Source organism: Elaeis guineensis, chromosome 4, assembly GCF_000442705.2.
Source record: "Elaeis guineensis isolate ETL-2024a chromosome 4, EG11, whole genome shotgun sequence".
Classification (NCBI taxonomy): Eukaryota; Viridiplantae; Streptophyta; class Magnoliopsida; order Arecales; family Arecaceae; genus Elaeis; species Elaeis guineensis.
The window spans coordinates 3448792-3461646 of record NC_025996.2 but is presented as its reverse complement, the minus strand read 5'-3'; the positions used below and the strand labels follow the sequence as shown (position 1 = coordinate 3461646).

Here is a 12855-nt window from a genome sequence, read left to right as displayed (position 1 = left end):
TGCAATAATTTCTCCGAAACCTGACCCAAAGCAACCTATCTTTCAATTGAATAAGTTGTAGACCATTTCATCTGAACTTCTTATCAGATTACAATTCAATAAACCTGGAGGGTAACCTGGTCGCCCTCTCATCCCCATCGTGGGCGACTCTCTCCATCATGGGTGACCGGCGACTTTCTCCATCATGGGCGACTCTCTGAATCATGGATGACTCTGTCAATCACGAGACATTGATGCATCGTCCAGTTGAGCCCCTTCTCAATTGTCAATCACTCTCTGGCTCCGCTGGCCGCTATAAGCCTCTAAAATTCTAATTTGATGGAGATGGTGAGCTGCAGGGAGGTTTTTTTTTTTTGGGTGATGATAAGGGAGGCAAAAGAAGCCACCCGGCCATAACGATATGGGAGGAATCTTCAAAATTCTTTACCCCAAAACAAAACATGAGTAATCATAGAAAGGGAGAGGAAAAGGATGCAGTTGTGACCCGTTGGTCTCTATCTCTGAAGAGTCAGAGAAGCAGCCAGCCATTAATGACAGCAGCCTTTGTAGTAGATTGATTCTGGGCGATGTTCAGGTCATCTAGCATTACTCAGAAAAAAAGATTTTTGACTGAAAATCCGTTCTGCGAGAATTACATGATTTCAATCATGCAAATATTTCTTGTCTTATAAATGTGTTTTGCATACTTATAGTCATTGATCCTTTTTGTGTATGTAAATATATTTTTTAAATTCGATTTTCAGATCAGCTTAGTTCCATCCTTCTGTTAGAGCAGTCCATATACAAAATTGGATGGTTAGGTCTGACGTGTTTCCTTATAATCAGCAATACCTGTCGTCTTGGTGAATGGTATCTAATCAGAAGGAAATACTTGTAGAAGTAAGAGCTCCAGTTGGGGATAAAACAGTAAAAAATCAATCTTGGAGGGTAATTTCATCGCCCCACCTCCCCTGTGCTCCCCATCGGACCACCAACTCACCGTTAACTGCACCTCCACCCTCCTTACATGAAACAAAATGGACATCAATTATCGAACAGCCAGAAGGACGTGAAAGAGGGCCATGGTGGGTGCATTGTTTTGGCCTTTTTTGAGATGAAAGATGAAAGACTACGAGAGTCAAAGGAATACATTAATTTATTTCTCAATCATGGGCGACTTTCTTAATCATAGGCGACTCATGGCCGGTGAAAGAATTACTAATTTTACCATATAGAAACAGGATTAGAACTCCAAGTGGATCGAACCGGCCTTCTTCCGATCCAGAACTAGTAATCCAGCCAGTTCATTCCGAACGCATGCACTCTCCCCGGGTCTATAAATAAGGTGCTCGAATCCCCATCTCGGTACCAACCAATCAGCAGAACCAAAAACCACTGAGCACCTAGAGAGCCATGTTAACTATGGATCCTAGTCGTAGGCCCCCTTCCCAATACAAATCCCTCCCTCCGTATCTTCTTCTGTCCACTGCCCTCTTCCTGCTATCCTTCTTCCTAATTCTTCACTACTCATCAGCAATGGTAGTTGCTTCTTCAACCGTTGAATCCCAAGCGAGAGTTCTGCTCCACTGGAAATCCACCCTTCAAAATCCACACACCCAACAACTCAGTTCTTGGTCTCTCTCCAACCATACTTGCATGTGGTATGGTATCACCTGCACGGAGATTAATGGAGGCCCACCTGTGATCACTGGCATCAGCCTACCTCGTGCGGGCTTGGTAGGTAAGCTCGATAGCCTCAACTTCTCCGCCCTTCCATCTCTCACTCGCCTCCACCTCCGACGCAACTACTTCTTTGCAACAATCCCGCCCAGCATCAGCACGCTTTCCGCTCTCACCTCCCTCGATCTCTCCCATAATCACCTTTCCGGCAATCTGTCCATCGCTTTTGCCCGCCTCTCCAACCTGACTGAGATCGATCTCTCCTCGAACCAATTCGCAAACGCACTGCCTCCAGACATTGGTCAGCTCAAGAGTCTACGTGCACTTCGTTTGTCCCAAAACAATCTCACTGGACCCATCCCTCCGACCCTCGGTAACCTGACCAACCTAAGGTTGCTTTACCTTTATAGAAACCAATTCTCTGGTTATATTCCTCGTGAACTAGGCAATCTAGTTAACCTCTTGGATCTAAATATCTCGTATAATAATTTAATAGGTCCCATCCCTTTCAATTTAGGCAATCTCATCAAACTCAGGACTCTGTACCTCAACAACAATAATTTATCAGACAGAATTCCTCGTGAATTAGGCAATCTAGTGAACTTACGTAATCTAGAAATCTCAGAAAATCAACTCTTAGGTTCTATCCCTTCCACTTTAGGAAATCTCACCATGCTTAACACCTTAAACCTCTTCACCAATCATTTATCTGGCACTATCCCTCATGAATTAGGCAAACTTAGTCATGTATATGAACTAGCAATCTATAAAAATCAACTATCGGGCTCAATTCCTTCCACTTTAGGAAACCTCACCATGCTTGATACCTTATACCTCTGCACCAATAATTTATCAGGCACAATCCCTCATGAATTAGGCAAACTAGTGAACTTACATAATCTAGATATCTCAGAAAATCAACTATCAAGTTCCATTCCTTCCATTTTAGGAAACCTCACCATGCTTGATACCTTATACCTCTACACCAATAATTTATCAGGCACCATCCCTCATGAATTAGGCAAACTAGTGAACTTACATACTCTATATATCTCAGAAAATCAACTATCAGGCTCCATTCCTTCCATCCTTGGTAACCTAACCAACCTAAGATTGCTCTATCTCCACATAAACCTATTCTCTAGTAATATTCCCCATGAACTAGGCAATCTAGTTAACCTCTTGGATCTAGAAATCTCATACAATAATTTAATAGGTCCCATCCCTTCCAATTTAGGCAATCTCATCAACCTCAAGACCTTGTATCTCGATGTAAATAATTTATCTGGCACAATCCCTCATGAATTAGGCAATCTAGTGAACTTACGTAATCTAGAAATCTCAAAAAATCAACTCTCAGGTTCCATCCCCTCCACTTTAGGAAATCTCACCATGCTTGACATCTTGTACCTCTATACTAATAACTTATCTGGCACAATCCCTCATGAATTAGGCAACCTAGTGAACTTACGTAATCTAGGACTCTCAGAAAATCAACTCTCAGGTTCCATCCCTTCTACTTTAGGAAATCTCACCAATTTAATTGAATTTAATGCTTTGAACAACCAATTGTCAGGCTCTTTGTCCCAAGAACTAGGTAATCACACCAACTTGGTTTTCCTAGACATGTCTGATAACAATTTATCTGGTTACTTACCTTCACAAATTTGTAAAGGAGGTGTGCTTCAACATCTTGTTGTGGCAAACAACTATTTTAAGGGCCCCATTCCATCAAGTTTGAAAAACTGCTCTAGCTTATTTAGAGTTCGCCTTGACGGAAATAAGCTTAATGAAAATATCTCTGAAGCTTTTGGGATATACCCCAAACTAGACTACATTGACATGAGCTACAACCAATTATATGGCCAAATTTCATCAAGCTGGGCATATTGTCAAAATTTGACATCCTTTAAGGTTTCAGGAAACCTACTTACTGGAAGCATACCCTCTGAATTCGGGAAGTTGGCTCAACTACAACTTTTGGACCTTTCTTCCAATCAACTTGCAGGAGAAATACCAAAAGAGTTAGGTACTATGAGCTTATTGTTCAACTTGACTTTGAGTGGCAACAAAATATTTGGAATAATCCCCTTGGAGTTTAGAAAATTGTCCAATCTACAAATTCTTGATTTATCCAACAATGACATTAGTGGTCCAATACCCAAACAGTTAGAGGATTGCATTAACTTGCGCACCTTGAAATTGGGAAAAAATAAACTGAATGGGAGCATTCCATCTCAAATTGGAGGGTTAGAAAGATTGCAAGATGTGCTTGATTTGAGCCATAATTTTCTTGAAGGAGAGATACCATCACAACTAGCAGGTTTGACATATTTAATATCTTTGAACTTATCCCACAATAATTTGTCTGGTGCCATTCCTTCATCTTTTGGAAGCATGTTGAGTTTGTCGTCAATTGATGTATCGTACAATAATTTGGAAGGCCCAGTCCCAAAAAGCAAGTTGTTTCAAAATGCTCAAGCAGAATGGTTTATCCAAAACAAAGGTTTATGTGGTGAAGTGCCAAGTTTGCCTTCTTGTGGATCAACAACTGTAAGCATTCGGCATTCAACTAAAAACCATATTATACTCTTTGCTATCACTCCTACATTAGGTAGCTTGGTTCTTTTAGGTATGTTTGCTATCATCATTGCAGCTCTTTGTAGGAGAGGAAAACCTGCAGAGCAAAAAGATAATTATGTTATTATTGGTGATATATTTTCGATATTGAATTTTGATGGAAGAGTTGCCTATGACTACATCATTGATGCATCTGAAAATTTTGATGAGAAATATTGCATTGGAGGTGGAACATATGGCAAAGTTTATAAAGTAGAACTTCCAATGAAACAAGTGGTGGCTGTTAAAAAACTTCATCCAATGGAAGAAGTGTTTGACGAGAAAAGTTTTAAGAGCGAGATTCAAGCATTAACCAGAATTCGTCATCGCAACATTGTGAAACTTCATGGGTTTTGCTCAAATCCAGTTTGTAAATTTCTTATATATCAGTACATCGAGAAGGAAAGTTTAGCTAGCAACCTTCGCAGTCAAGAAACAGTAGAGGATTTGAATTGGGAGAGAAGAGTTCGTATTATCAAAGATGTGGCTCATGCTTTATCATATATGCACCATGATTGTAATCCATCCATAGTGCATCGAGATATTTCTAGTAATAATATACTATTAGACTCTGATTTCAAAGCCTATCTTTCGGACTTCGGCACTGCAAGAATTTTAAGATCGGATTTATCAAATTGGAGCATGCTAGCAGGCACAGTTGGATATACTGCCCCAGGTAAGTCATGCTTCCAATTTCTCCTTATTATTTTAGTAATTCTATTTGTAGGTTATATGTCTTATACTTTGCATTATTTTTCAATTTCAATGTCTTACATAGCTTACCATCCATTTGAAAATAGGATTAGTATCTTATATCTTTCATTTATGAATCTATCTATACCAAAACTTGGATACTTAAATAAAAACAAGTGCCTATAGATAATTAATTTTTTTAATGACAATTATATTATTTAACTGGTAATCATTTCAGGAAAGTAAAAGAAATAAAAACCACTACCATGCATAAACTTCAATTCATCAATAATAACATTTATTTTACAAATATCAAATTATTTCCAAAAATTAATATATAACTTAAGCCAAAAATTGCATTTGATAAGTGGCAGCAAGATTTTGGCATTTTTGTCAAGTTTCAAAAAATTATTGAAATTGGAAACAAAAAAAATATTCATTTCTTTACATTTTTGCAGAGCTTTCATACACAACAAAGGCGAATGAGAAATGTGATGTATATAGCTTTGGTATAATAATATTAGAAATAATAATGGAAAAGCATCCGCGTGATCTTATCTCCTCTCTATCATCATTGGGCATCCAGCAGATGTTACTCATTGATGTGTTAGATCAACGTATCTCACCTCCTACAGCTTATATGGTAAAAGAACTGTTGTTGCTGGCTATTATAGCATTTTCATGCATCCATGGTACACCACAAGCACGACCAACCATGCAAAGGGTATCTCATTTATTCATGAGTGGCAACATTCCAACTATTCACCAGCCATTCAATTCAATTAAATTACATCAATTAGTGGAGTTTTCAATATAGATGTAGTGCTTAAAAGCTACAAAAATATGATGTAGCTCTTTCATGTCACATGGTATAAGTTTTTGTAACTCTATTATGTTTTTACCTTCTAGAGATACCATCATATGAACCTCCATATTATTGTTCTCATTCTCTATTCTTTTCAACAAATTTGAGGGAAGTGTCTCACTTCCTCCATTTTTGCACCAAAAAAAAAAAAAACTTTACTTTTCTTTTATGTGTAGTGTCCCACTTCATAGATGGCCTATAATGTCATGATCCAAGTTATATTTTCAAATGGAATGATTTTTTCGATGGATCAATGAGTATTAAAAAGAGAGGGGAAACACAAAAGACTGATGGATCACTGTGATATAACCATGGCAACATTCAAAAATTCTAAATACAAAGGAGGCTTCTTTTTAGAATTGTATGCATAGTCATAGCTAGTTGTCAAATTGACAAAAGCATGATCGAGCAAGACTAGCAAGATAAACTTCTAGTATGACTCTCGGAAGAAGAATTAACAATTAATGAATTTTAACTACTTTTTTCAAAAAAAAAAAATCTTTGAATCTTACTTAATGATTGGATAAATAAGAAAATAGGAAAGGCAAGGGAAAGAGAAAGATTTGAGGAATCTATAAAGAAGACAATGCAATCCTTATTCAATAACAGATATAACTAAATTATTAGGGCACGACATGGAACACATATCAACAGGCATGTAAAACTAGAGAGCCATGTTAACTATGGATCCTAGTCGTAGGCCTCCTTCCCAATACAAATCCCTCTCTCCGTATCTTCTTCTGTCCACTGCCCTCTTCCTGCTATCCTTCTTCCTAATTCTTCACTACTCATCAGCAATGGAAGTTGCTTCTCCAACCGTTGAATCCCAAGCGAGAGTTCTGCTCCACTGGAAATCCACCCTTCCAAAATCACATGCCCAACAACTCAGTTCTTGGTCTCTCTCCAACCATACTTGCATGTGGTATGGTATCACCTGCACGGAGATTAATGGAGGCCCACCCGTGATCACTGGCATCAGCCTACCTCATGCGGGCTTGGTAGGTAAGCTCGATAGCCTCAACTTCTCCGCCCTTCCATCTCTCACTCGCCTCCACCTCCGACGCAACTACTTCTTTGGAACAATCCCGCCCAGCATCAGCACGCTTTCCGCTCTCACCTCCCTCGATCTCTCCCATAATCACCTTTCTGGCAATTTGTCCATCGCTTTTGCCCGCCTCTCTAACCTGACTGAGATCGATCTCTCCTCGAACAAATTCACAGGCGCACTGCCTCCAGAGATTGGTCAGCTCAAGAGTCTCCATGCACTTCGTTTATCCCAAAACAATCACACTGGACCCATCCCTCCGACCCTTGGTAACCTGATCAGCCTAAGGTTGCTTTACCTTTTTAGAAACCAATTCTCTGGTTATATTCCCCGTGAACTAGGCAATCTAGTTAACCTCTTGGATCTAAAAATCTTGTACAATAATTTAATAGGTTCCATCCCTTCCAATTTAGGCAATCTCATCAAACTCAAGACTCTGTACCTCAACAACAATAATTTATCAGGCAGAATCTCTCATGAATTAGGCAATCTAGTTAATTTACGTAATCTAGGAATCTCAGAAAATCAACTCTCAGGTTCTATCCCCTCTACTTTAGGAAATCTTACCATGCTTAACACCTTGTACCTCTATACTAATAACTTATCTGGCACAATCCCTCATGAATTAGGCAATCTAGTGAACTTACGTAATCTAGAAATCTCAAAAAATCAACTCTCAGATTCCATCCCCTCCACTTTAGGAAATCTCACCATGCTTGACACCTTGTACCTCTATACTAATAACTTATCTGGCACAATCCCTCATGAATTAGGCAATCTAGTGAACTTACGTAATCTAGGAATCTCAGAAAATCAACTCTCAGATTCCATCCCCTCCACTTTAGGAAATCTCACCATGCTTGACACCTTGTACCTCTATACTAATAACTTATCTGGCACAATCCCTCATGAATTAGGCAATCTAGTGAACTTACATAATCTAAGAATCTCAAAAAATCAACTCTCAGGTTCCATCTCCTCCACTTTAGGAAATCTCACCATGCTTGACACCTTATACCTCTATACTAATAACTTATCTGGCACAATCCCTCATGAATTAAGCAATCTAGTGAACTTACGTAATCTAGAAATCTCAGAAAATCAACTCTCAGATTCCATCCCCTCCACTTTAGGAAATCTCACCATGTTTGACACCTTGTACCTCTATACTAATAACTTATCTGGCATAATCCCTCATGAATTAGGCAATCTAGTGAACTTACGTAATCTAGAAATCTCAGAAAATCAACTCTCAGGTTCCATCCGATCCACTTTAGGAAATCTCACCATGCTTGACACCTTATACCTCTATACTAATAACTTATCTGGCACAATCTCGCCTGAATTAGGCAATCTAGTGAACTTATGTAATCTAAGAATCTCAAAAAATCAACTCTCAGGTTCCATCCCCTTCACTTTAGGAAATCTCACCATGCTTGACACCTTGTACCTCTATACTAATAACTTATCTGGCACAATCCCTCATGAATTAGGCAAACTAGTGAACTTACGTAATTTAGGAATCTCAAAAAATCAACTCTCAGGTTCCATCCCCTCCATTTTAGGAAATCTCACCATGCTTGACACCTTGTACCTCTATACTAATAACTTATCTGGCACAATCCCTCATGAATTAGGCAATCTAGTAAACTTACATAATCTAGAAATCTAAAAAAATCAACTCTCAGGTTCCATCCCCTCCACTTTAGGAAATCTCACCATGCTTGACACCTTGTACCTCTATACTAATAACTTATCTGGCACAATCCCTCATGAATTAGGCAATCTAGTGAACTTACGTAATCCAAGAATCTCAGAAAATGAACTCTCAGGTTCCATCCCCTCCACTTTAGGAAATCTCACCATGCTTGACACCTTGTACCTCTATACTAATAACTTATCTGGCACAATCCCTCATGAATTAGGCAATCTAGTGAACTTACGTAATCTAAGAATCTCAGAAAATCAACTCTCAGGTTCCATCCCCTCCACTTTAGGAAATCTCACCATGCTTGACACCTTGTACCTCTATACTAATAACTTATCTAGCACAATCCCTCATGAATTAGGCAATCTAGTGAACTTACGTAATCTAAGAATCTCAAAAAATCAACTCTCAGGTTCCATCCCCGCCACTTTAAGAAATCTCACCATGCTTGACACCTTGTACTTCTATACTAATAACTTATCTGGCACAATCCCTCATGAATTAGGCAATCTAGTGAACTTACGTAATCTAAAAATCTCAGAAAATCAACTCTCAGGTTCTATCGCCTACACTTTAGAAAATCTCACCATGCTTGACACCTTGTACCTCTATACTAATAACTTATCTGGCACAATCCCTCATGAATTAGGCAATCTAGTGAACTTACGTAATCTAGAATCTCAGAAAATCAACTCTCAGGTTTCATCCCCTCCACATTAGGAAATCTTACCATGCTTGACGCCTTGTACCTCTATACTAATAACTTATCTGGCACAATCCCTCATGAATTAGGCAATCTAGTGAACTTATGTAATCTAAGAATCTCAAAAAATCAACTCTCAGGTTCCATCCCCTCTAATTTAGGAAATCTCACCATGCTTGACACCTTGTACCTCTATACTAATAACTTATCTGTTACAATCTCTCATGAATTAGGCAATCTAGTGAATTTACGTAATCTAAGAATCTCAGAAAATCAACTCTCAGGTTCCATCCCCTCCACTTTAGGAAATCTCACCATGCTTGACACCTTGTACCTCTATACTAATAACTTATCTGCACAATCCCTCATGAATTAGGCAATCTAGTGAACTTACGTAATCTAGAAATCTCAAAAAATCAACTCTCAGGTTCCATCCCCTCCACTTTAGGAAATCTCACCATGCTTGACATCTTGTACTTTTATACTAATAACTTATCTGGTACAATCCCTCATGAATTAGGCAATCTAGTGAACTTACGTAATCTAGGAATCTCAGAAAATCAACTCTCAGGTTCCATCCCCTCCACTTTAGGAAATCTCACCATGCTTGACACCTTGTACCTCTATACTAATAACTTATCTGGCACCATCCCTCATGAATTAGGTAACCTAGTGAAATTACATAATCTAGAACTCTCAAAAAATCAACTCTCAGGTTCCATCCTTTCCACTTTAGAAAATCTCATCATGCTTGACACCTTGTACCTCTATGCTAATAACTTATCTGGCACAATCCCTCATAAATTAGGCAATCTAGTGAACTTACGTAATCTAAAAATCTCAGAAAATCAACTCTCAAGTTCCATCCCCTCCACTTTAGGAAATCTCACCATGCTTGACACCTTGCACCTCTATACTAATAACTTATCTGACACAATCCCTCATGAATTAGGCAATCTAGTAAACTTACGTAATCTAAAAATCTCAGAAAATCAACTTTCAGGTTCCATCCCTTCCACTTTAGGAAATCTCACCATACTTGACATCTTGTACCTCTTCACCAATCATTAATCAGGCACTATCCCTCATGAATTAGGCAATCTAGTGAACTTACGTAATCTAGGAATCTCAGAAAATCAACTCTCAGGTTCTATCCTTTCTACTTTAGGAAATGTCACCAATTTAATTGAATTTAATGCTTTGAACAACCTATTGTCAGGCTCTTTGCCCCAAGAATTGGATAATCACACCAACTTGGTTGACCTAGAAATGTTTGATAACAATTTATCTGGTTACTTACCTTCACAAGTTTGTAAAGGAGGTGCGCTTCAACGTCTTATTGTGGCAAACAACTATTTTAAGGGCCCCATTCCATCAAGTTTGAAAAACTGCTCCAGCTTATTTAGAGTTTGCCTTGACGGAAATAAGCTTAATGGAAATATTTTCTGAAGCTTTTGGGATATATCCCAAACTAGACTACATTGACATGAGCTACAACCAATTATATGGCCAAATTTCATCAAGCTGGGCATATTGTCAAAATTTGACATCCTTTAAGATTTCAGGAAACCTACTTACTGGAAGCATACCCTCCGAATTCGGGAAGTTGGCTCAACTACAACTTTTGGACCTTTCTTCCAATCAACTTGCAGGAGAAATACCAAAAGAGTTAGGTACTATGAGCTTACTGTTCAACTTGACTTTGAGTGGCAACAAAATATTCGGAATAATCCCCTTGGAGTTTAGAAAATAGGATTAGTCTTACATAGCTTACCATCCATTTTAAAATAGGATTAGTATCTTATATCTTTCATTTATGAATCTATCTATACCAAAACTTGGATATTTAAATAAAAACAAGTGCCTATAGATAATTAATTTTTTTAATGACAATTATATTATTTAACTGGTAATCATTTCAGGAAAGTTAAAGAAATAAAAACCACTACCATGCATAAACTTCAATTCATCAATAATAACATTTATTTTACAAATATCAAGTTATTTCCAAAAATTAATATATAACTTAAGCCAAAAATTGCATTTGATAAGTGGCAGCAAGATTTTGGCATTTTTGTCAAGTTTCAAAAAATTATTGAAATTGGAAACAAAAAGAATATTCATTTCTTTACATTTTTGCAGAGCTTTCATACACAACAAAGGCGAATGAGAAATGTGATGTATATAGCTTTGGCATAATAATATTAGAAATAATAATGGGAAAGCATCCGCGTGATCTTATCTCCTCTTTATCATCATCAAACATCCAGCAGATGTTATTCATTGATGTGTTAGATCAACGTATCTCACCTCCTACAGCTTATATGGTAAAAGAAGTACTGTTGCTGGCTATTATAGCATTTTCATGCATCCATGGTACACCACAAGCACGACCAACCATGCAAAGGGTATCTCATTTATTCATGAGTGGCAACATTCCAACTATTCACGAGCCATTCAATTCAATTAAATTACATCAATTAGTGGAGTTTTCAATATAGATGTAGTGCTTAAAAGCTACAAAAATATGATGTAGCTCTTTCATGTCACATGGTATAAGTTTTTGTAACTCTATTATGTTTTTACCTTCTAGAGATACCATCATATGAACCTCCACATTATTGTTCTCATTCTCTATTCTTTTCAATAAATTTGAGGGAAGTGTCTCACTTCCTCTATTTTTGCACCAAAAAAAAAAAACTTTACTTTTCTTTTATGTGTAGTGTCGCCACTTCATAGGTGGCCTATAATGTCATGATCCAAGTTATATATTCAAATGGAATGATTTTTTTGATGGATCAATGAGTATTAAAAAGAGAGAGGAAACACAAAAGACTGTGATGGATCACTGTGATATAACCATGGCAACATTCAAAAATTCTAAATACAAAGGAGGCTTCTTTTTAGAATTGTATGCATAGTCATAGCTAGTTGTCAAATTGACAAAAGCATGATCGAGCAAGACTAGCGAGATAAACTTCTAGTATGACTCTCGGAAGAAGAATTAACAATTAATGAATTTTAACTACTTTTTTCAAAAAAAATAAATCTTTGAATCTTACTTAATGATTGGATAAATAAGAAAATAGGAAAGGCAAGGAAAGAGAAAGATTTGAGGAATCTATAAGGAAGACAATGCAATCCTTAGTCAATAACAGATATAACTAAATTATTAGGGCACGACATGGAACATATATCAACAGACATGTAAAAATCCTAGAAACTACTCTAGAGGATGCTAAAAGTTTCTCGTATGATCAAATTCTTCTAGATAAAAGCCACCTAAAGTAATTTCTCTGACAAACACTCTAAACTTGGAATATCCTAATTTAAGTATAAATTTTAATCTATTCAAGCTCCACATGGACACTAATGCTGTGCTTGTTGGGGTCACGAAAGGATGGATGGATGAGACTGGAAGGATGAATGACTTCCGTCCATCGTTTGATTCAAAGTTACAAAAAGGATGAATGAAAAATAGATTATCCATCCATCCTGGCTCATCATTTTGCATCCTCACAAATTGAGAGGATGAAAGAAAGATGGATGGAGTATTGAATAAT

At 37.5% G+C, this 12855-nt stretch overlaps 1 protein-coding gene and 1 pseudogene across 1 annotated transcript; both read left to right on the top strand.

Annotated features, from left to right (window-relative positions):
- Positions 1 to 1337: 1337 nt before the first annotated feature.
- LOC140857061 (uncharacterized) lies at positions 1338 to 10146 on the top strand (annotated as a pseudogene).
- On the top strand, positions 1524 to 11922 carry LOC109505233 (uncharacterized; the record flags this gene model as incomplete). The annotated part of the gene is given in 3 exon segments (XM_073255319.1): positions 1524 to 4954; positions 10858 to 10965; positions 11435 to 11922. Coding segments are annotated over 3 exon segments (3898 nt in total), but the record flags the coding sequence as incomplete, so codon positions are not given.
- Positions 11923 to 12855: the final 933 nt, after the last annotated feature.